The 24,341-nt window shown below is 51.1% G+C and overlaps 1 protein-coding gene, 1 long non-coding RNA gene and 1 other non-coding gene across 3 annotated transcripts in view; 2 read left to right on the top strand and 1 right to left on the bottom strand.

Annotated features, from left to right (window-relative positions):
- The first annotated feature begins 813 nt into the window (after nucleotides 1-813).
- On the top strand, nucleotides 814-7,160 carry LOC128774112 (uncharacterized). Its single transcript, XR_008418529.1, has 3 exons — nucleotides 814-1,070; nucleotides 4,917-5,067; nucleotides 5,994-7,160. It is a non-coding gene; the product is annotated as an uncharacterized LOC128774112 (long non-coding RNA).
- On the top strand, nucleotides 1,189-1,352 carry LOC128774125 (U1 spliceosomal RNA). The gene has a single exon (XR_008418542.1). It is a non-coding gene; the product is annotated as a U1 spliceosomal RNA (small nuclear RNA).
- A 706-nt stretch (nucleotides 7,161-7,866) lies between the features above and the next one.
- LOC109259167 (neuroblastoma breakpoint family member 6-like) overlaps nucleotides 7,867-24,341 on the bottom strand; it is a 31,522-nt gene continuing 15,047 nt past the window's right edge. The window contains exons 6-16 of the mRNA XM_053892154.1: nucleotides 23,640-23,709; nucleotides 22,590-22,804; nucleotides 21,553-21,604; nucleotides 20,590-20,765; nucleotides 19,482-19,533; nucleotides 18,492-18,667; nucleotides 17,364-17,415; nucleotides 16,390-16,571; nucleotides 14,575-14,814; nucleotides 12,147-12,361; nucleotides 7,867-9,033 (exon numbers count right to left, since the gene is read on the bottom strand). Coding sequence (XP_053748129.1) covers nucleotides 12,156-12,361; nucleotides 14,575-14,814; nucleotides 16,390-16,571; nucleotides 17,364-17,415; nucleotides 18,492-18,667; nucleotides 19,482-19,533; nucleotides 20,590-20,765; nucleotides 21,553-21,604; nucleotides 22,590-22,804; nucleotides 23,640-23,709 — 1,421 coding nt within the window. The 3' untranslated portion in view covers nucleotides 7,867-9,033; nucleotides 12,147-12,155. The remainder of the gene's footprint in view (nucleotides 9,034-12,146; nucleotides 12,362-14,574; nucleotides 14,815-16,389; nucleotides 16,572-17,363; nucleotides 17,416-18,491; nucleotides 18,668-19,481; nucleotides 19,534-20,589; nucleotides 20,766-21,552; nucleotides 21,605-22,589; nucleotides 22,805-23,639; nucleotides 23,710-24,341) is intronic.

Here is a 24,341-nt window from a genome sequence, read left to right as displayed (position 1 = left end):
ATCAGAAACCAGAACGCGAGGGACAGGACCAGGAAATTGCCCCAGGACTACTAGTCTCTTCCGAGTAGGTGCTGCTTGGTTTTCCAGACCTGGCTTTTCCCCACGGAAGGGGGACTTTGCTGGCGGAAATCTCCTCCAAGGGGAAGCGCGCAGGGGGGGAGGAAGGGACGGCAGAGGCAGAGTGGGGCGCCCGGGCCCCCACTAACCCCTGCTGTGACCTCTGGCAGTGGGGGGAGGGTCTAAGTGAGCTCAAGGCAGGTTTCCGTGGACCCGCCCCCGCCTCAACCTCGGGATCCTGGTGCGCCCCCCCCCACCCCCCGGGCGGCGCCAGGGGGCGCCGCGGCCCCGCCCCGCCCCGCCCCGCCCCGCGAACGCACCTGTAAAGCAGCAGGCACGAGGCAGTTCTCAAACGACAGGTGTGGGTTCGCGCGCCCCAAGCTGCCAGACGTTCGGTAGCCCCGCGCTGGTGTCCAGCCCTGGTGCGGGGGGACTGGCTTGGCGGCTGAGCCCCTCAGGTGGAGCCATCGCACTGTGTCTCCTTCAAACCGGGCTCTGTGCAGAGAGAGAGAGAGAGAGAGAGAGAGACAGCGAGCGAGAGAGGTGTGTGGGCGCTTCTCCGGCTGGGGGACGTCCTCCCTCGTGTTCCTCTCAGGCGGGCGCAGTCGGCCGGGTGCTGACCGCCGCGTGGGCGCCACGACGGGCGCAGGGGGCGATGCGGGAGCTGCATGGAGAGGGAAGACGAACGGGAAGCAAATCAGTGTGGAGGGGAGAAGACGGAGGAGACCCGCAAGGAGAGGAAGGAGGCGGGGGGGCGGGAGGAAGAGGAGAAGCCTCAGCGCTGAGATCCCGGCGGGAGGGGAACTGGGGGCAGGGAGACCGCGTGCGCGTGGAGCCCGGTGGCGCGGGGAGGGGCGGAGAGTGAGGCGGGGCCGTTGCGTGCTGACCGGGGCGTGGCCTTATGTAAATGAGGCCGCGGTGGGCGCGGTAGGATTCCAGCGGGCGGTAGAATTCCCCCGGCTGTGGAAGCGCCCGAGCTGTGGCTCGGCTTGTCTGAGGACGACGTGTGTGGGGTGAGAATGGTTGAGACGGGAGTGGGTGCGGAGGGTTTTGGGGTGCGGGGAGGCCAGTGACCGTGTGTGTACAGTGTGGTGCGTGTGAGGCTGGGTTGGGGCGGAGGGGGAGGAAGTCATACTTACCTGGCAGGGGAGACACCATGATCAGGAAGGTGGTTTTCCCAGGGCGAGGCTTGCCCATTGCACTGCGGGCGTGCTGACCCCTGCGATTTCCCCAAATGTGGGAAACTCGACTGCATAATTTGTGGTAGTGGGGGACTGCGTTCGCGCTCTCCCCTGGTCAGCGGTCTTTCAAAGACAGATGTGTCTGAGTGCTTCGTTGCCTTGTTCTCTTTTCTTTTCTTACCTTAGAGTGTGTTTTGCACAGCGGAGTAGAGTAAATTGCTGCTCTTTTCGGCCATTCTTTGCTTGTGCTAGCTTTCGTATTCGTCTCGTGTGTGGTTGGTTGTCCCTCAGGTTTGGCGGTGGGAGCAATGTCCCTTGGGGAGTTCGAACTGTTCCCAAGTAATTCTCATTCCTGTCCCCCTGATCCTGATACAAAGGCTTTTGAGGGTTTTGCTTTTTAAAAAACGGCGGGGGGGCTCTGAGCTCTCGCCACACCTGAGGCACCAGGACTGGAAGTGGGAGCTCAGGACCTGACCTGAGCTGGGTTATGAGCTTGAGCCCAAGTCAGATGCTTCACCGACGGAGCCTCCTAGGCGCCCCACGGGTTCGCATTTCTTAGTGATGGCCTCAGTGCTTTCTCTGCAGGAGGGGAGGGAAGTGGGGCTGCAGTGGTCAACCATTGCCTGACCTCCCCATTTCCTGCCAGCAAGTACAAGGGAGCTCACAGGGGCCTAAGGCCAGTGCTACTCAGAGGTGTCTTTGGGGAAAAAAAAGAAAAAAGAAAATCACTCCAGGGCTGCCTGGGTAGCTGAGTGGTTGAGCGTCCAACTTTGGCCCAGGTCATGATCTCAGGGTTCCTGAGTTTAAGACCCACCTCCTGCTCTGGGCTGACAGCTCTGAGCCTGGAGCCTGCTTTGCATCATGTGTCTCCCTCTCTGCACTGCGCACACTCTCTCTTTCAAAAAATAAACAAGAACCATTAAAAAAAAAAAAAAAAGAAAAAGAAAAACACTCTGAAAGGAGGGGATTATATGGAAAAGACAAAAAGAATCACAGGGGGATTTGGTTGGGTTCCCACAGCGTCCCCCCGTGGGTTGGGGGAAAGGGGACTCTCACACAACAGGAACTCAGGAAACATGCACACAGGGATTGGAGCATATGGAAGGCATTTCACACATCTGTAAACATTTTGCCTAACGTGGAAATCGTGGTATGTGCTTGGCCGTCATAAGGTGCCTGAATCAGGAAATCTGGAGGTACTCTCCCTGAGGAAAGGATGGGGCAACTACCTTTGTTCTTGCAGAGCCATTCTGAGCCCTGAGAGAATCTTACATGTTGACTGACATTCCTCAAGATCAACGCAGAGACCCTACACTTTTAAGTTGGTTGGGTTTCCCGTGTGTGGCCAGAGGTCCCCTGGCGGACAACAGTTGACACGCGGAGTACAGAAGTAGGCCAAGAAACAGAATATTCCCTGGATATACCACATTACTTACCGCCCTCACTAGTCTCACTGAACATGGGAGTGGGCATTTGAATACCTGGTATTCAACAAGGTTTATGGGAAAAAAAAAATGGACAGTTTGGGTTAATAGTTTAAATTGTTGTGTCCACACTGAATTCCATGGGCAGTGAAGAAAGTTTTCTAGGTTCTGAGTGTGGAAATGAGGGGCTAAAGGATAAAAACCAATTCTACAACTCAATGTTACTTTGGTAACTTAGTATCTTTCACACTTGACACAGTTTTCTTTCATTTTGTCTGACGCCCTGCTCCCGTAAGTCTAAATGTATTTGTACAAGAAAGTTGCTATCAATACAAAATATAAAATCCATACCATTGCGTTTGGCCCTGCTTATTCCTAACGGTATTTTAGGCTGGTTTCTAACTGCTTGTAGCCATGTTATGGCTCCCTCTGAAGGCAGCCCATTCTAGCCACAGGCACACTTCTCCTTGGCCCCACCTCTAGTCTAGGTTAAGCAGACCCTCTGAGCTGGCTCCCTCACTGGGGGAAGGATGTAGGTTAAGCAGGTAATAAAGGGAAATGGAGAGAGGATGCTTAAACCAGGCATTGTCATGAGTGGGATGGACAATGTGGGAGGACCATGGCATTGCTAAAGTAACATGCCTGGCGATATCTCTCGCTCGCTCTCTCTCTCTCTCTCTCTCTCTCTGCAAACTTGCACTGCCCAATGAGCAATGCTGGGAGAAACCATTGTATCTCTTCTCGGAGGAAGAAAATTGGATTCCTGCTGATTTATAAGCTCAGCCTAAAAACTCCACCCAGACAATTTGGACAGAAGAACAGGAACTGGGTTCCTTGCAGTTGCTCAGTTCCTTCAGTGACGCTGGCCTGGAGAGAAAGAAAGGTACCCCCAGTCAACTTTCCGCATAAACATCGACTGAGGAACCTCTTGCAAACACACTGTAGGGAGAGTCCTTACCTACCACATGCCTGTAAGTGGCAGGGATCTCGTGTGAGCAGAACCCTGTAGGGACTCAAACATATGCCCGTGGATTTATGTAGCTTAGTTTCCTGGAAACTGTCGCATCAGTTATGTGAGTATCAGCCTAGCAGATGACTTCTACCAGGTTCATCGACTTCAACCAGATTCATTGGGTACAAGTGACGACTTCATACAGCACTGAGAGAGCACGTATGTTAACTCGGGGCCAGAACACGTCCTAAGGTGGGAAGAAGTTTCTTGCAGTTAGTGTTGGTTGTCCGAGATTTCTTGTTGTTGCTTTGCTTGTGCCTCACACAGTTAATTTTATCCTCAAAAATGTACATCAAACTTGATACCAGAGAAGACTTGTGGTTTGGTGGGTCTGATTTGGCAATGCAGTATTTTATGTGTGTCCTTTTCAGATGGATGTGCTCTGATGCAATTCTCTGACTGTTCTTAAAACACTCATCATGGCCAAGATAAACAGGGATACTCTGTGAGCAAAGCGACTGGTGGATCATGGATTAAATACATAGTGGCCTTTATGGCCACATTTCTTGCTGACACGTCTTCCAAAATCACGTATTGTTCTTTTTGCGCGTGCCCATTTGTGACTCCCAAAGCCCAGAGCCACCTTTCCCTGCTACCTTGTGGTCCTTGTCCTCAGTTCCCTACAAGTTCAGGATGATGACAGCTCTCATTAAATCCCACACAGGAGAAAGCCCATATATCGTAACTCTCTATCCCTTAGTAAATGTTAATTTCCCATATTAGGAAAGGAGCAGAGATAAGAGAATATCAAGTACAGTGAGCACTCTTACCTTGAGGAGGTACATCGACCTTGGGGAAATCTGCCACACCACGACTGAAAAATTGTTCCCTGTCTCCCCTGGCATAATCTTAGGAGAAACGTAACCTTAGGAGAAATTTCGGATTTCTCTTCAGCCAAATCAGCAGAAACGTACATCCCATGAAACAGGTGGGGGTTTATATAATCATTGCAGCCAGAAAGATCACACCCCACGGTCTCAGTAAGAGAGTGGTAGAAAGAACCACCATGACAGGATTCGGGCTGTGGTTGGTTGATGGCGGGGAGGCTGGAAGGAAGCAGGGTCTGCTCTACCTCGAACACTGGTAGTCTGCACTGGCCCTTCTTGACTGCGGTGAGAGTCAGCAGTCATTTCCTTACGAAAAGAGGAGGGTGTTTGGGGCGTTGTAGTTTGCACGGTGACCTGGTGTTTGTGGGGCCTGCTTGGAATAATCAGGTAGTCTTGTTGTGTCCCATTGTCTCAGGGTTCAGAGTCTCTTTGAGGTTGAGATCCTGTATCTGAGACTGTTTATTCCCAGCATGAGAACAAAACAGCCAGGCCGGGATGTCAGCAGGGCCATTCAGGGCATCAGAGGCTGGCCTTGTTCTTTCTCCCTGGAAATCCCTAACCTAGAGGTCAAGAAAGAGAGCACTCTGGGCTCACAAGCTGTAGGAGCGAGCCTGGCTGAGTTACAGTGTGACTTTGCCTGAGTGTCTTGAATTTTCTTTTCTGTGGCTCAGTGTCTCATTTCAAAATGGGGCCAATGGGAGTTTCTCCTACACGAGTCGTCCCCGGTGTTACAGCAGAGGTGCCGGTGAAGCACTGAGCCCAGTGCCTGGCAGGGAGTAAATACTCAGCACGTATTAGCTCTGCTCGGTCCTCTGCTGTCAGCATTTTTACCATCTGCCTCATTCTTTTTTTTGTTTTGTTTTCCAAATATACTTTATTGTCAAGTTAGCTAACATACAGTGTAAACAGTGTGCTCTGGGCTTCGGGACTGGATTCCCATGATTCATCGCTTAACATACAACACCAGTGCTCAACCCAAGTGCCCTCCTCAGTGCTCATCATGAAATTTCCCCTCTCCCTGACTCCCACCATCAACCCTCAGTTGTTCTCTGTATTTAAGAGTCTCTTCTGGTTTGCCTCCCTGACTGTTTGAAACTATGTTTTCCCCTTCCCTTCCCCCATGGTCTTCTGTTAAGTTTCTTCAGTTCCACATGTGAGTGAAAACATACGGTATCTGTCTTTCTGTGACACTTATTTCACTTAACGTCCACATTGTTGCAAATGGCAGGATTTCGTTCTTTCTCATTGTCAAGTAGTGTTCCATTGTATACATAACCCACATCTTCTCTATCCGTTCGTCAGTGGATGGACGGATTTAGGCTCTTTCCATAAGTTGGCTATTATTGAAAGCACTGCTGTAAACATTGGGGTATACGTGGCCCTCTGCATCAGCACTCCTGTATCCTTTGGATAAATGCCTAGTAGTGCTCTTGCTGGGTCATAGGGTAGTTCTATTTTTATCTTTTTGAGGAACCTCCACACTGTTTGCCAGAACGGCTGCACCGGTTTGCATTCCTACCAACACTGCAAGAGGGGTCCCGATTCTCCACATCCTCGCCAGCATCTGTTGTTTACTGAGTTGTTCATTTTAGCCACTCTGACTGGCGTGAGGTGGTATCTCAGTGTGGTTTTGATTTGTATTTCCCTGATGATGAGCAATGTGGAGCATCTTTTCATGTGTCTGTTAGCCACCTGGATGTCTTCTTTGGAAAAGTGTCTATTCGTGTCTTCTGCCCATTTCCTCACTGGATTTTTTGTTTTTTGGGGTGTTGCGTTTGGTAAGTTCTTTATAGATTTTGGATACCAGCCCCGTTATCCGATCTATCATTTGCAAATATCTTCTCCCACTTCATCGGTAGCCTTTCAGTTTTGATGATTGTTTCCTTTGCAGTGCAGAAGCGTTTCATCTTGATGAGGTCCCAATAGTTCATTTCTGCCTGTATTTCCCTTGCCTTTGGAGATGTGTCGAGTAAGAAGAGAGAGGGGGACACAGGATATGAAGTGGGCTCTCTGTGCTAAGTGGGCCCTGTGCTGGCAGTAGATACCCCACCTTGAGGTTTGAACTCACGAACCGTGAGATCATGACCTGAGCTGAAGGTGGACGCTTAACTGGACTGAGCCACCCAGGCACCCCTAGAACTAATAGATTTTCCATAAAAAGGAGAAAACCTCTGATGCTGCATACACCTTCCCCACCACCAAAAGAAGCCAATTTATATCCCAGGGAGAGAAAAATCAGTCTATCGTCTACATGCCCACCAAACCTACAAAGCAAGGCCATATATTTTAAAACCGCAGCAAAAACTCATTGTACAAGCACTTTCTATTCACCTAAGATGTCCATGTACAAAGGCAGTAGAAAAAGAGTACTAAATATGCAACACTCAGGGAGTCCTGATTCCGTCACTAGGAGTCATTTAAAGACGAACTCTGCCCAATAAGAGATGACTGGGGAAGTTTTGACTTTTGTACAACTGATCGTCACTGAATACACTTCATTGTAGATCTGAGACAAAAGTCTGGGAGTGGAACCAGTGGGAGAAATAGGATGTAAATGGCATCCGTTTCACCGGGCGGAAACAATCCTATAAGAAGTGGCAGGTGGAGACAGAAGAGAAAATGGAATAATGTCAGAAGTCTGAGGTTGGGAGATCAGTTAAAACTTAAGTGTTGTTTTCATTTATTTTTGAGCGAGAGAGAGAGACAGAGAGAGAGAGACAGTGTGAGTGTGGGGGCAAGGCAGAGAGAGAGAGAGAGGGAGACAGAATCTGAAGCGGGCTCCAGGCTCTGAGCTGTCAGCACAGAGGCCGATGCGGGGCTCGAATTCACGAACCGTGAGATCATGACTTGAGCTGAAGTCGGACGCTCAACCAGTTGAGCCACCCAGGTGACCCTGTGGTTATTTATTTTTAAGAGAGAGAGCATGCAAGCGGGAGAAGGGCAGACAGAGGGGAGGACGGAGAGTCTGAAGGTGGTTCTGTGCTGACAGCAGAGAGCTCGATGCGGGGCTCAAACTCATGAACCGCTAGGCCATGACCTGAGCCAAAGTTGGACCCTCAACCTGCTGAGCCACCCAGTCACCCTGAGATCGTTTAAATCTTAGAATGGCGATGTGACAAGGTTCACAAGTTAATACAGAACCAAACATGTCCTGCACTTGTGATGCAGTGTTCAGCCCTACATATACAACCTTTCTAAACAACAGGTGCACATTCAGACACACATATGTACTCTTGCCCGTAGGGGAAATATAGCCTAAAAGATACAGAGACTCAGCAGTAAATACCAGAAGAGAACCAAGAACATTTACATCATGATGGTGATGGATTGGAGCCCTGAAGGAAACATAATTCACCAGTCCCCAGTGATTGTCAAAATAAACACTTTAATGATATAGAACGGGGAGGGAGTGTTCTTTTCCACAGCACAATGCCAGCAAATACACATACACAAGGATGATACAACTAGAGTTTTTCCAACATACAAACAGATACGGTTGTGACACACTGCAGGGATCACTAAAAGATGGTAACATTGTAGAGACAGACTTTACAGAGAGCATCTTCGCACATTCTCAGATGTCACACCCAAACAGAAGACCATGAACGATCTGATAGGCCCCCCATAGAAGGCAACCACTGCTGCTCTCACAATGATGGTGATGGCAGACTGGACGCTCTGGGTCTCTGGGTGGGCGGAGCTGGGACACACACAGCATTAACTAGGGAACGCCCGGGGAAAAGGGTTAGCCTGAATTTAATCAGGAGGAAGTGATCAGACACCTTCAGGATGTAGACCATCAAGCCAGACATCTGGCCTGTCCCCTACAGACAAGGAAGCGTCACCACCACCAGAGACAGCCACAGAAAGGTGAGGAGATGTTTGGGGTTCGAAAGGACTACACAATTACGATAGCACAATCTTCTGAGTCCTTTGGAACCCAAGATATCTCTTCTCCTTTTTGTCGTCTTATTTGTGCTGTGGACACTGGCTGTTTGAAGAAAGACAGGCCCGATGTCTTGTTGGATGGTCGAAATTCTGCAGTTGTCTGATCCCTACCTCGTGCTCAGATTCAGGCTAAGCCTCTTCAGCAAGAACGCTGCGTAGTTAATGCTGTCTGCTCCTGGCACAGCCCAGCCGGTGGCCCAGAATGTCCAGTTTGACATGGGGTCTATTGCCACGTTGCTCCAGCCTCCGCTTATCCGCAGGATGGAATGGAGAGGAGCCAGACCGAAGGTGTCTCACAAGGGCGTGTGGTCTGGGCATTGGTTGCCTCGGCGACTTATCACGACTGGAGTCAGAAGAGCGAGAGTTCCTCTCATCAAACCAGACTTTTGGAGTAAAAATCCCAGAGAGTGGCTTGTGATCGAGATGTCGATTCTCAGCAAAGGATCCCTCGCATGTTCTGTTTGGGCTTTAGCTTGATTTGCTGCTTTAGAGTTCTTTTCAGCAAGTGTAGAATGATGGGGTTTTATGATGGGGTTTCGTTTCAATGAGGAGTATCTTTTCTTAGTTCCTGGAGTCCTTGGTATCTGAGACAGAGAGTGAGAGAGAGAGAGGAATCAAATGTGAGTTTTGTTCAGGTCCTGCTGACGGCTGAGCCTGGAGGGATGGCTCCGTGGTGACAGAGGCCAGGGGCGAGCTGAGCCCCCGTGCAGAGAAGGAGCTGAAGGGGGGTCTGCAGGCAGGCTGAGGGGGAGAGTGAGAGCCACAAGTCTGAAGCAATAGCCCCCTCAATTGCATCCAGCCTACACTGTAGGATGCAGGGACCCCTGTGCTCCCCGCAGCAGGCACCTGGTGGCATCCCAGCTCAAGGCTGCCCTGAGCTGTTGCCAGGTCCCGACCATCCCTCCCTCAGCAGCCACCTCACCCTGGAACCCCCTTCATCAGAAGCAAAGTGATGGCTTTCTCACGTCTCCCACGGAGGGATGTGCTTAGCCCCCGACACACACGTTCAGAAACAGACTGCTGAAGGAAGGAGGGGGCCCTCTACAGACAAACACACCCCTTCTCACCCTGCCCTGGTCTTCTGAAGGGGGAGGCCAGGCTATGGAACGAGCCCCAGGATGTGAGATGCAACAGGGGCCTCAGACTATGTCCCAGTTCAGTCCTGCCGTGTGCAGATGAGGAACCGTGGGCCAAGGGGCTGATAAGGACCACCTGTAGCCGTGTGACCTGTGCCTGACACCCTGGAACTGAAACCCAGGCTTCGGGCCCTTCCCATCCATGTGGGGGTCGGGAGACGAAAGCCTCCGATACGGGGGTGCGGGTAGGCAGTAGACGCTGTTGGCCACTTGGCTGGACGGAATTAAGGCTTTGCACAGAAATCCTGCCCCAAAGGGGCTGAAAAGAACCCCAAAGGGAGAAACTCCAAGGGGAATGACGAAAAGAGCGGGGAGTGTACCCAGGGCCTCACCCCTTTTTGCTCAGGGACCCCAACAGCCCCTGCAGGGCACCTCACGCCAGGATACACCTGAGGGAACGTCTAGGAATATTCTCAGTGGAGACACTCGGAACTCCGCAGAGAAAACGGAAGAGCCTTCCTTTTAGTCGTCTAGGTTCTCCTCGCACGTTTCCCAAACTGTCCCTGAGGAGAGAGTCTCTCGGTGTTGACACTTATGTAAACGAGGGCCTGCAAAGGGCAGAGGCAGACCTAAGCTTCTTTACTGAGGTTTTATATGAGGAGAAAATTTGATTAAAACATTTCCTTTCCATCTGCAGTGCACCTGTCAGGAGGCTGGGAAACGCATTTAGTGAAGAGTCAACCGTGATTTTCATTGCACGAGGAGGAAAAAGAGCCCTGAATTCCATTACTGGTAGTCAGGGAAGGGAGTGTTGTTCTTACACTGGGTTTCTAGGCAACATTTCTTTCTTACTGCATCCTATAGTATAAAAATTGTGAGACACTTGGATCCAGAAGAGGGAGTATTCATCGAATTCATTCATGTGTCTTTGTCCTCTTCTTTCTCTGGGCTCTATTGAGGGAGGAATGTCAACTCCATCAGGGGCTGATACTCAGCTTGTCCACAAAATGAGTGACACACACACGGGATCCTTCTATATGGCTTATGAACATCCTATAGATCCACAGTCCTTCTGATTCCTAGGTGCATACCAGCAGAGCTTTAAAACATCTCCCGTTACCCACACCCCAGCCCAGAATGTTGAAATCAAAATCTCAAGGTATTGGGTGGCGGCATTCACGTGAGTTCAAAGCTCAGTCAGTGTTTCTTTCACGACAGCGTGATTTAGAACTATTAGCTAAGCTACTCTGTTTCAGACCACGGTGGGTGTTCTTGTCCTCATCTCTGCCACCATGACGATACCGGCCCTCAAGATTTTGGTCTTCCTTCGGACACCCTCCCATGAATCCCCGTTCTCAGCTGGACTTGTATGAGGCACAGATTGTCTCGTGTTCCCCTGGATCTCGCGGGGACTTCACACAGCTGCCCAAAGTTAATTCAGTCAATGCTCGCGAATGTGCTCTGGCCGGAGACTCAACTCAGTTCCTTTCGGTGGATCCTTTTATGAACCAGCTGAGCATGTAAACACGGTAACGGCAGTGAAAAGGGAAGACAGGTGGATGCCTGAACATCTCATGTCTGTGCAGGTTGGAAACCTGGCCTCTGCATCTGTGTTTGGCCAGTGTCCCTGTAGAGTGCCATGTCTGTGTCCACCTGATGCCAGCTCTCTTGAGGTCCCAAGGTATGGACACTGAGTCCTGGAAACCCCAAAACACATTATCACAGGCCTGCTCACCTGGGGCTGAGGACAAACCTGACCCCAGGCAGGCCGTGTGGCAGTCCCAGAGGTGACCCATGTGGTCGTGTAGTTTTTGTCGGGGTGCTCTTTCTCCTCAGTTTTAACACTTCTTATTCACATGGAGAAGCTGAGGGGTAAGTGTCGTCCTAGGTCGTGTTCCCGGAAACACCCCAGAGGAGAAGCCATGTGCAAGAGACATTAAGACGATGTTCTTGATGGGGCATCTAGGTGGTTCAGTCGGTTAAGCATCTGACTCTTGGTTTTGGCTCAGGCCACGAGCCCACAGTTTGAGGGTTCAAGCCCTGCATCTGGCTCTGTGCTGTCAGTTCAGAGCCTGGAGCCTGCTTGGGATTCCCTCCCACTCTCATTGCCCCTCCCCGACTCGTGCTGTCCCTGTCTCTCTCAAAATAAATAACTTTAAAACAAAAATTAAGAAAAAAAAAAAAAAGACAATGCTCTGGGAGAAAGAGGTCATGGAGCTGGGGAAGCAAGGAAGGAAGTCAAAGAAGTCACGAAAGTGGGTGCCTTGTGCCAAAGTGCCATGTGTTTCGTGACACGTGTAAATGATGCTGGTCTGCTGAGGGGGGCCATGGGGCCTAATTCTCCGCGGCCGTGAGGGCATGGGAGAGGGAATCCCAGGACAGCCCCCGTGGGGACACAGCACAGCTCACATGGCACAGCTGATGGAGATGGGAGGGCCCCCAAGGTGGCAGTCCCCTGTGGCAAACAGAGGCAGGACCAGACAGAGGCAGGACCAGGCAGAGGCAGCGGCAGCTGGGGGAGGGACCAAAGGAGGAAGAGAAAAACAGTTTGGGGTGTGGGCGGAGCTATAATCTAACAGAGCAACAGGAATCCATACCCCAAGAGCCACGGACGCCATTACCTCTGTGCCCTAAGCTTGAAGGCCACGGAATCTGCACGCGAGTCTGCCCTCGCCGAACTGCACTTTTCTCTTGATCATCTTCTGTTTCATCACCACCAGGGCATTAACGTGGCCAAAGACTTGACCTGCACACTGGTTGGCCACCGAGCCCTCAGCAGCGTCACCCTCCAGCTTGGGAGGGTTCTTCACACCCATGGAAGCTTCCAAACCCTGCTCTGAAAATAAAAGCACATCAACAGGATACACTGTTAGTCATGATCTTCCTGTGACCAAATCCTCTACCTACGCTGACATCGAATAAGGACGGTGGGCAGGACGAGAAAGGCCATCGGGAAGTTCACGTGTGAGGGGCGCCGAGGGACACGCTTTGATCACAGCCTCTGTTGTTGACCTCTCTCACGCTACCCTGTAAGGATAAGAGCACGAGGAGGGCAACATGCCCCCAGCGCCAAAAGTGAAATTGAGAAAAGTAGAATTGGTCAAAACACACAGTTCTGACAAAGAACAGACAAAGGCCAGGAGATGGTGCTCAAAAGAGACTGTCCTATTCAAGGGAGGAGTCAAAGTTGAAGGCAAGCCTTTTGAGAGTCACCAGGAAACCAAAGCTGGAGAATTTACAGAACACACCCCAATATTTGATATATTTCATATATGTACACTATGCAGAGCATACACACCGAATATATGTAATGTGTGTGACATAAGACATAAATATGTGTGTCTATAAGCACATTCTTATCTAATTGAGTAAATGGGCAGTTAAGGGTTGGGGGACATCGAGCATAAAGTTCTAAACACTCTTCGGTCAGTTGCAAGTGGAAAATATAGACAAATTTGAGAAGGATGAGAAGAGTTGTGGCAAGAAACAGGTGACCTTTTAAGCACCAGGGAAGAATTACAGGGCAGATCAGGCTGAGAATCAAACAGAGTAAAACCACCTGCCCCAGAGTGATAGTTTGTCTTCCCCCAAATTCATCTGTGGAAACCCAATTCGCAATGTGATGCTGGGTGGGGTGGGCCTATGGGAGGCAGATCCCCCCAAGAAAGGGATCTGTGCCCTATGAAAGTGACCCCACAGAGCTCCCTCACCCCTCCACCCTGTGAGGACAGAGCAAGAAGGCGGCCACACATCACCAGGAAGGAGGTACCACCAGGTGCCCAATGTGCCACTGTTTGATTTTGGTTCTACTCAGCCTCCAGAACGGGAGACACAAATCTCTGCTCTAAGTCACCTGGTCTATGGCAGTTTTGTTATCACAGCCTGAATGGACTAAGAAACCCTCCTTGGACAAAAGTCTGGCATGGAGCCATGTTTCCTGCTGAGGCCTGTGTGGAAGGTGAGCCACAGAGAGGGACTGAGCCAGCAGGAGAGTCTGGGCCGGGACCACGGGAGTCAGGGAGAAGTGGCAGAGAGGCAAGAGGGAGAAGACAGTAAGAACCTCCCGTCCTAAGCCACCTGTCAGGGCTGTGCTTCCCTGAACTCCCACTGAGGCGTCCTCTGGAGCATCTCCACGGGGCGACAGGGCTGTGCCCTCGTCACCTCACTTGGGACCTGTGTCTCCTCTTTTCACAGATGAAGTCGGCGCCTGAAGGAGGAGACCCAGGCTCCAGGAGGGGACACCAAGGGTGGGACGGTAAAGACGACACAACCCAGGGGAATGCTGAAACGCTCGGTCTTCATGAAATCTGAGCTGACGCGGATCCTGATGACAAAGAAGCTGGGGACGTGCTCGTGGAGATGAGGGGGGACAAGAGGAACTAGATGAAGTGTTGGAGAACGGAGTGTGCACTTTAGGAAAATGGCCCCTCATAGTTGCAGGGAAGGGAAACCAGGCAAATGCATGGGAAACTGTCGTGGGGCCAGTATTTCCACTGTTACTGTGAGCGCCTAACAGGGAATATTGGCTGCCTGATGGATGTTGAAGGAGAGAAAACACTGGCCCACAAGCCTTGCTGAGAGAGTCCGGGAAGATGGGGTCCAGCGAAAGCGGAGCCAGTTAAGAACAGCTCTAGCACACGTGAAACAATGCCACGGAACCATTTTCCAAGTGTTCAGACACCACAAAGACACAAGAATTACGCATTACAGATTCACCGATGTTCTCAAGCCATTTTGCTCACTCGGGCCCCTGGAAATTATGTAGCTTCATGCTCCCAGCATTGATGGGATGGAGATCCCATTTTCAATGGTTTCAGATGAAGGGTCCGAGGGGGACATACATGAGATGATGAATAACTTGGTCAGTAAACAGCCAGGAGGCTGCAACCCCGGCACCTGGGCAGACAGAGCTGACCCTCAGCCCCAAGCTCTTTGGAGCTGGAGCGTTGTGAGTTTGGAGCTGGGCAAAGCATGCCTGCAAGAGGCCCCATTGCTGCCCCCGCCCACAACCCTGTGACTAGAGCTTCCTACTCCCCCCGCACCTCTCACCTTGGAAGAGCGGCCGTTGGCTCCCAGAAACCATCGTGGCTGCCAGTCTCCTGATGGCGGGGGAGGGGCGGAGCCTGGCTCTGCGGTCACCACAAGCCAACTGCTGGTCCGGCTGCCCTGGCACAGAATTGGCCACCTGGGTATTGGACTGTGGCGGTGCTTGTGAAGCTTGCACCTCCGGCCTTGGGAAAGTCAAGTTTCCACTTGATGGCCCTTGGGGACCGGGCACCTGCATCGGGGCTGAAGCAAGAAGACACTTCAATGGACAAACCCCAGTTTTCTTAGCACTGCCAGAACTTCCATTTGTGATGTCCTCCCGCCCCGTCCCCCACTGTCTGTGAGACCAGCCAGTGAGCAGGTACAAAGGCAGACATCATGGAGACGAAGGCGATGTCACCGTTGTGTCTATGCCTGGGCATGCTGAGATGGCAAGTATCCAGGATGCAAAGTCCCTGAAGGGAAGGTCACCCCCTGGAGTCCAGACGGCTTTGCATGGGAGGCGAGCTCATGCCTATTATTCTGCAGTAGTACCCTTCGTCCTACAGCCTAGAGAGAAGGTTCTAGAGAGGCCTCAGGGCAGAACGAGAAAGAATTGCTGATATGTGCCCCAAAAGAAAAAAGAAGAGGGGGAGAATTTGGCCTCAAGGCTTCAGATGCCTGTTTCTCCCTGGCTGGTCCCAGTGCAGGGAGGCTGGGGCAGGGCAGCCCTCCTGGGGCGACCCTGCGGCAATCACAGGCCACACACACTGTTCCCACGTTCCCACCAGAACCTGCACCGGGGACGGGCTGTGCATAATGGAGAGGCGGCCTTCATTCATCTCCGCCCATCCTCATAGCCTCTCATGACCCAGGCTTAATGCAAGGCCATGTCACACACATCACCCTCCTGAGACGCGTCTTAATCTGTCCCATCCCTGCCCCCATGGAAACCCAGACCTGGCTGTCAGTGTCTCTGACACAGAGCTCTGCAGGGTTACCGGCGTGCCAGGCAGCCAAGTGAAGAGCCACCATGGGACCCCTAGTGAGAACACAAATCGTCTGGGACCTCTCAGCTCTGATTGTTTTCATGGAGCGTCTCCTGGAGACCTTGAGCTCCTGGAGGGGCTGGATGAGCCCTGGCTCTGCTCACACCACAAAGTGCACTGACAGGGTAGGAGCTGGCACTCCTGCAGGGTCAAAGGGGTCGTTGGGGCGTGGAGCAACTGTTCTCTTTGCATTTACGACTGTTTCAGATCATTTGGGTAGAACTGGGTGCTCTGGTACACAGGGAGGCGGGCGCCCCAGGAGAAACAACTAGCAGCTCAGCAACGATTTAACAGATGCAGCCAATGTGGAGCTGACCACAAACCTGGGTGGAAAGCCAGGGAGTTTGTAGGAAGCCACACAAGAAATACAATTGGAAGCAGAATTGCACAAGTAGCAGAGGTCTCCTTTTGGAACAAAACAAAATCAGGAAAAAACAAAGGAGGACTGTCACCCAGCTGTCTCCGGGTAAGACAGCGGTGGCTGAGATTCTGAACCCTTTTTTCCATTTTCTCCATTTCTCCTCTCGAGCCTCACTTGGTACCAACAGCCTCCATGTCGGACGGAGCCGGGGAACTGAGGGCAGCCTGGGACAGAAGGAAGGAAAGGGCTCTGAGCCACAGGATGCCTTTTAAAGAGTGAATCCGAGAGCAGAGTTCAAACTGGTACGAGCCTACAGGGCCTGTTGGCAGGGATGCAACTCTCAGCCGATTCAGGTTGTTGAAGACACAGAGGACAGGCTTCCTGGGGCCCCAGCAGGAACTTCGTGCCCCCCACAAGAACAGGACTCACCATCTACATCCACGCCCAAGAAGACTTCCTCTTTATCAAAGGTGAATGAGGCACTCCTATAAGGCCTATAGGTGTCTGACAGGTCATGGCCAATGCAAGGAGTCAAATGACATTCCCCCACTGAGTCCTGTGGGACTTCATCCTCTGGGGCCACTGGCAGCTCCCTGCAGAGCCTGGTGTTGCTGGGAGGACGAGACATGCAGAAAGAAGGTTTAGTCAACATGCAGTGCCAGCTTGTTTTGAGGGCACGGCGGAGGGAGTGGTCACAGAACACAAGCGGGATCCCCACAAAGGGAAATGAAGCAGTCTGCCTGCAGCTGAGGCCACAGTGTGGGTGCACGCAGGATAGGTGCGGGCGGGGGGGGGGGGGGGCGGGGACGGGCAGGTGCTCAGGGCATGGCCAGAGCGCCAGCTTATGGGGCAGGAGTCGGAACCACCCCAGGGCACAACAGTCATGACCCACAGCACACCAGAAGACGATAAAGCAGCATCAACACTTTGCCATACACTGTGTGGAGATTTACACAAAGCACCAAGAGAACCCCAGGCTAAGGCAGCATTGTAGACTCCTGGATATCTCGTGGGCCCAAGGCTGACGTGTCTAAATACTGAGACGTGAAAACTGCTTTCCTAAAACCATCCTTGCTGTGAATGCCCGCCAATGTAGTAAAGGCAACCGGCAGAGAGAGCTGTGCATCTTACGCAGGACCTAATACGAGGAGAGACCGGGAGAGTGCAAGGCATCCTGGGACTGCTTAGTCCACCTGCGTCAGTGGACTGCAGATACTCCATTTGAGAGGGATTAATAACGGGGCCTATGCAAGTACCACATGACACAGAGGACCTTGCTGAAGGACAACCTTGTGGGTGTTGGAAGGGATGAAATAGGTGCATTTAGCACTTTCTAGATTGGCCTAGATCTGAGATTCCCAGATGTCACCACTGAATTAAAGCCCATGATTCTTCAGAGTTACCTGGGGCATGTCGGGTCCTGGTCTTCTTCATCGCAAAGATCATTATGATTGTCTGCAAGTAAATACAGACCGGCCAGTCACATAAACAGAGCAGCACTTGGACATGAAAATTAAGTGTCCCATGCAACTAGCACACGGGCACTAATGTCCTTAGTTGGGCAGCAGGGCATTGAGGGAAATAATCCAGGAGGCCTCACGAAGTGTCTTGGGAATGTGCCTTGGCTAGCTTTCCCAAAGCATCGGGCAGGATTTCCCTGATCTGGTAGAGCCCCATCTCAACAGTCTGTCTGCAGAGGTCAACCTCTGTTTTACCACAGATTCTGGTGAACGGCTTACCTGCATTCTCAAAACTTACTGCAACCTTCTCTCACTAGCTTCCCTCATGACATACTCTAGGTGGCAGGGTTTTAGGGAATTTCTACAGAGGCCAGACTGATGCACGGAATCTGCAGACCCTCAAATCAAAGGAAATCTTTTGTCCGTGATCCCTTTTGCTACACAGGCACATGGGCCACAAACGGGGTGGGGCCATGCACGGGGTGGGCCCATGCCGGGGCTCAGCTATGCTTCAGGGAAACGTACAAGCAAGCTGACGGTAGAGGTGGTTATGTCCTGACACTCAGACGACGACTTAGGGAAGACAACCAACACAGAGGACACGGACACTGGGGACCAGAGCAGTGAAACCAGGGAAACAACAAACCCAAAGACATGGGTAAGGCTGACATCGTCTTGACAGGCACAAAACTTCAAGGAACATTGTTTGGGATGAAAGTGAGAGGATGGCAGTTGAGGAGAGACATCGTGTGGAAATCAGGAACAAGACAGACTCCTCTGCGTGTGCCTCACAGATGAGTGTGAGTTTGTCACACCCGCGCTGACCCCAATGTCCTGACTTGTGTCAGGGGCCACAGGCATGGCCTGAGATGAGGAACACAGGGCAGGGCCCTGATGCATCTGATGTCTGCGCTTAGAAGTCTATCCTAGAGCCTGACTCAGATCCATAGGTCTACGGGGCTGAAACACCTGGATAACAAATTCCAACACAAGCAGAGTAGGGATACCAAACTATGGGGTCGACCTGGGAGTCCAGTTGGAGCTTTATCACCTTCGCAGTGGAGGACTCACTAGCTACTTCCAGAGCAGGACAGACATCCAGATCCTCATATGAGTTGATGTTGGCCCTCCTGTGTGTCCAGGGGGAATCAGATGGGTCAGGAAGAGCTGAGTAAGTCAAATAGCATTCATCCAGTGAGTCCTGTTGGACATCCTGCTCTGCACTCTCCGGCAGCTCCCTGCCGAGCCTGGTGGGGAGGGGAGATCTGAAGATTAAAACAGGAAAAGTAGACACCACAGCATCTTACTGGTTTTCACGGGAAGCCGAGAAGTGTAGTCATAACGTAGGGGCAACCCCATTATTGACAGGGAAAACTATCCTCCTGTTTCAGGGGCACAGTGTGGATGCTATGGGGGCAGGAGAGGCAGAGAGGGAGAGACAGGGAGACACACACACACACAGAACAGAGGTGTTCAGGGCACTGGCCACAGAACCAACTTCTGTGCACCAAACTGAACTACTGTGGAATGGATGTCATGACTCACAGCACACATGGAGAATCCTAAACATGAGTTCAACCCTTTTGCATCAATTTTGTTGATATACATTCAGTGGCTAAGTGAACACATGTTAAAAGGCATCATCCACATGGAGAGGTTTGTGTCTTCAAGGACTCTTTCTCTTACTATCGTGACATCATGTGAGGTTTTTTGATTTTTTTGCAGTTATCCATTTGCTACAGCAGATCCTCAAAGAGGTAACACCAGAGAGACAGAAGTAGACACGTCTGTCACTCTGGTATTTCCCAAAGGAGAGATCAGGGCAATACAGAGCACCTCAGGGAGTGACAATTCACCTACTTCAACTGACTGCCGGTTATCGAAATTGAGGGATCATTAAAGGAACTTATCCACATAATACATGAAGACACACGTCATGGCCAAAAAAGACATTCTGAGACTGGAGAATGGATGAAATAGGTAAATTTGGCGGTTTCTGTTTTTCCTTTGAAATGTAGAGTTGAACCACTGAAATAACAACCCATGATTCTTCAGACTTACCTGGCGCATGTCAGGTCTTGGTCTGGTTCCTCCTCTTGATGGGTCTGATTTTCTGCAAATAAATACAGACGGGGCCAGTCACATTAAACAGATCCCTGCTTGCACATTAGTAACCCAGTGTTCGGTGCCACCCGGGGACTCAGCTATGCTCAATGAGAGCACAGGTTGAGTGAGAAGGATATTTCAGGGTGCCTCGGATAGTGTGACGACTGGCTTGATTTCCTGGCCTGAGCCATTGGGAGAAATTTGCTTTCTCCAAGAGATCATCATCACAATTTCCTCTGTTTTGAGTCTGTGCAAACACTTTCAGTTCTCTTTTTCACACAGATTCTGGGGACCTGGCCTCTCTACTTTCTAAAAGGATTACTGCAGTTTTCAGCCTTTCTTGTGAGATACCTGGTTGGTGACGGCTTAGTGGAATTTATACACTGAGATGGAACAGACAGCATGCAAGTACAAACCCTGAAATTAAAATGAGTCTTTGGAGCTACACAGAAACCTTGGCGCAATTCCTGTTGATGAGGGAATGCCAACGCACAGCTCTACTCCTGGAAACACGCAAACGAGCTAACAGTAGAGGCACGTAGGGTGGGTTTTCAGACGAGGCTTAGGAAGACAAGCCAAAGCAAAGAGATAGAGAATGAGGCTAAGAACAGGAAAGCCAAGGTTACATCTTTAACCCTGGACAAGGATTCTGACTGACTGTGGCAGGCATGGATTCTTAAAGGACCTGGCTCAGAGATGAAATGGGGAGCATGAAAAGTGAGAAGAGGCATTGCATCCAAGGTCTGACAGACACCTTCTATGGTCATGTTGCTGAGGCGAGTTGTATTTGTCATGCCGCCCTTGGGTCCAATGACCTGACAGTGAAGCCCAGGGGACATGGGCATGTCCTGGGAGTAGGAAGGGAGAAGAGTTCCCTGACCCACATGATGTCTGTGCTTGAAACTCCATCCATCCTGGAGCCTGGCTCAGATCCAGATGTGTGTACAGAGCCTGCACACAGGGAGGAGCTCTCTCAGCACAGCACAGGTGTGGGGCACAAAGACCAGGAGATGTACGGGGCAGTCCAGCTGGAGCTTGATCACCCTGACAGCGGAGTACTCACTGGCCATTTCCAGAGCAGAAGAGACTTCCAGTTCCTCAGGGAAGAAGATGGCGGTGCTCCTGTAAGGCCAGTAGGAGTCAGACAGGTCAGGAAGAACCGAATATGTCCAGTAGCGTTCATCCAGAGAGTCCCACGTGATTTCCTCCTCCACCACCTCTAGCAGCTGTCTACGGAGCCTGAGGCGGGAGGAAAACTGAAGATTAACCGAAGAGGGATCTGAAACCGTATGTCCTGTCTGGCTTTGATGGAAGGCAAGAGGCATTTTCACAAAAGCAAAGAGAGTGCCTCATTAATGAGAGAAACAACTCTTCTTTTTGTGCGGGACAAAGTGTGTCTGTCACAGGGGCGGCAGACAGAAAGGACAGTAAGTGCTCTGTACACTGGCCACCTAGCAAGCTGATGAGGAAAGAGCCTGAATTAGCACCGTGCCATCCAGTCCTGACTCAAAACACACAGAGTCACAGGACAGCAGCGGCTCCCTTCCTTCCGTTCAAATGCCCTTGAGTCCTGCATGGAGTGGCCCAGTGCGTGCAGCTTCTGGGGCGGGCTACTGTCTCAGAATTCTCATGCCATGAAGGCCTGTCTCTCTCAATATCACGGCATGATGGCACATTTTCGTCTACGTACATTCTTGCTCTGAAATACGTGCCCACAGGCTAAATCGAACGGGGCAGAAAGTACATTGCCTCTCTCTCTAAAGCTGGGGAGAATGAGTGAGTGCAGGACTCCCTGTGCCTTTAGCTCACCTGGGCCAGCTGACTGTGTGTTACTCAACTTGAGTCGTAATTAAGAAATGGGAGCAATACAAGTACCACAATGAAAACAGAAACCATTGTGAAAGCGGATAATTGGCCATTGACCGAATGGATAACATGGTTCTATCCAGCACTTTCTGCCTTTCCTTGGATCTGAGGTCTGCAGACGCCACCACTGATTTCCCAGCCCCCAAGTATTCAGAATTACCTGGGGGCATCTGACTCTCGCCCTTTCAGCCCCTGGTGACCAATTTGGTTGTCTGCAAATAAATGAAGAGAAAGAGTTCCATTAGGCAGATTCCCCTCCACAAATGCTCACTCCCGTGTGCTGTGTAGCAGAGGACAGAAATAGAAGCACAGTCATAACAGGCAATTGTGAGAGAAATCATTCAGGAGGGATTCAGTAGGGCCCTGGAAAAAATCACCGGGATTGCCTTCTTGAGCCAGCAAATGTCCCTGATAAGACAGGTCATGATCACAGTATCCTAAGACACGTCGACACAACAGAAAACTTATCCCTTTTCCCAGAGATCTTGGGGAAGGACCTGGCTGCTTCCTAGAGCATTGCTGCCACATTCAGGCTTTTTCCATTTGAAACACTGCAGGCCAATGGTTTTCAGGAATCAGCCGTTGAGATTAAACTGACGACTGGAATCTACACCATCAAAGCAGAATAATCTTCAAAGCTGCAAAGCACCAGGGGCCGTTCATGGGGTCGGGAAGTTCCAGGGCCCTGCCTTGCTGCAGAGAAACATACAACGTATGATAGACTTAGTCCTGTCCTGGTTCTCAGCTGACTTGAGACAAGAAGAAAAGGAAGAGACAGACCAGGTAGAGACAGTGAACCTGGATCGTGACATTTCCTATGATATAGAAAAGGCTTCCAACAGCCTTGGGTGGCCATATATCCAGAAACATGGTTCAAGGATGGAAATCAGAGCCTGGCAAGAGAGATAAGAGATTAATCCAAAATTTGGAGGTCTGATAGCCACCTCCTGTGCCAGGGGTAGAGAGGTATAGGAGTCTGGCAGGACCAGCTTGAGAGCAGCGATGGGCGGTGGCTCAGACCTAAAAGTGCCATGGCTTAGACATGAATCGAACAAAGCTCACTGACTCATGGAATGTCTTATTTCAAACTCAATCCTAGAGCCTGGGTGGAAACTGTCTGTGAGTACATGGTCCACTTCTGCGGATTAAATCTCTTGGTCTACACAGGGTGTGTGCAACAAAGATTGTGGACACTACCTGGGGAACCGGGTGGAGTTTCATCCCCTTTGGAATGGGAGCATTCACAGGCTACATCCAGAGCAGAGCCGAATTTCTGTTCATCCGATGGGAACGTGCCATCCTTGCAAGGCTGGTAGCAGTCACGCCCTTCTCGGCCAATGGAAGGAGTCAAAACACATTCATTCAGCATGTCCTGGAGGACTTCCTTCTTTTCAGCTTCCGGAAGCTTCATGCTGTGCCAGGTGGGGCAAGAACGACACAAGAGGAAACCAGGAGGATCAGACACCATGGCTTGCTACCTAGCTGGTGTTGATGGGAGGCAAGGGAGTGGTCGCAGAAAGGAAAGGGACCATAGCCTTGAGAGAGAAAAGGTTATCCTACAAGAGGCAGAGTGTGGCCAGGAAGGGGTGGGAGAGAAGCAACAACAGATAGATCCTCAGTCCACTGGCCACATAACGAGCAATGAGGAATGAGACTCGACCATCCCAGTATGGTACAGTCACGAGACGAAGGACAAATGGGAGTCCATGCCAGGGGCAACCGCCACGTGCCTGAGTCATGTTGAATTTAACATAGACTGATCAAGCGGTTACAGTCTTGAGTCACTGTGCACTGCAGAAAATTGTGCCCTCCAGGCACTTTTCTATTAATAGTGTCACATGACACCCCAACCTTTTGGTTTTGGTTAGGTAATTCCGTGTTAATTTTGCCAGCTGTCTGTCTCTCAGTTCCTTTGCTGGTTACCTTCCTACCAGGGACCTTTGAGAACTGTGTAGAGATGCGTCTCCTCCTGGTGTTCATTTACAGGACAGAACGGGTATTTTGTGCGTACGGGGAATCCTAAGGCTGCTGAGTTCATCTGGGGCTCCCCCAGACAAGCAGCCCCGTGACAGCAGACAACCGAGGGAACAGGGCCATTTGCCGCTGAGGGAATTCAGTCACTACCATCTGCAGCTCTGCTGATCCCTGCATCTGCCACCTGGACTCTTGTGACCTCACCTACTGTTCTTTCTGAGTCCCTATCCTTTTTCACCCACACATTACCGGGTCCCCAGTATTCATTGTTACCTGGTGGTGAGGGATTCTTCTGCTTGTTCATCCTCCTCCTCCTCCTCCTCCTCCTCATCATCATCATCTTCTGCAAAGAAATTCAGAAATCTCCCATGATGTGGAGCTCCCACATCACCACTATAAACACAGGGGCTTATATGCCTTAGCAACGTAATTATCTACGCATGACTAACTCTTGTTCTGAAGCTCCAGGGCACTGCCCTGGAGAACTGTTGCGGTATGGATTTCAGATCCAGCAGGGAGTGTCTCTGATTCGGGGGCTCACCATGACTGAGACTGGGCAAAAGTTTAAACTGTCTCTTGTCCAGATCCGTGGATGCCCGTCCAGTTTCAATCTGATTTCAGCGAACAGTGTCTTGCAGGTACCACAGTCATGCAACAGGCGCAGGCCCTGTGTGCTCCCAGTGCTCACGGAGAGTCTCCTCCTTGCCCCGAGGACAGCACAATCACCCGGTCCCAAGTCCCTCCACATGTGGACTCATGGGTCCCCAAGTGGACGTCGGTGTTATGGACGGGCCGTCTGTATGAAGAGCGTTTCAGTCTAAACGACGTTCCATCTCCAAGGCCTACTACATCCAATACCTCATTCCCCTCCACAAAGTCAGGGGCTTTATTTTTCCTGAAGTGCATTCGTGAACTTTCGCATGTGATCACCACAGCTATGACAGGTTACTTGATAGACAGTTGAGGAGACAGTTA

Source organism: Panthera pardus, unplaced genomic scaffold, assembly GCF_024362965.1.
Source record: "Panthera pardus isolate Hobbes unplaced genomic scaffold, ASM2436296v1 HiC_scaffold_294, whole genome shotgun sequence".
Taxonomy (NCBI): Eukaryota; Metazoa; Chordata; class Mammalia; order Carnivora; family Felidae; genus Panthera; species Panthera pardus.
Note: the sequence above shows the minus strand (reverse complement) of the source record. Positions and strands in the feature narration are given on the sequence as shown.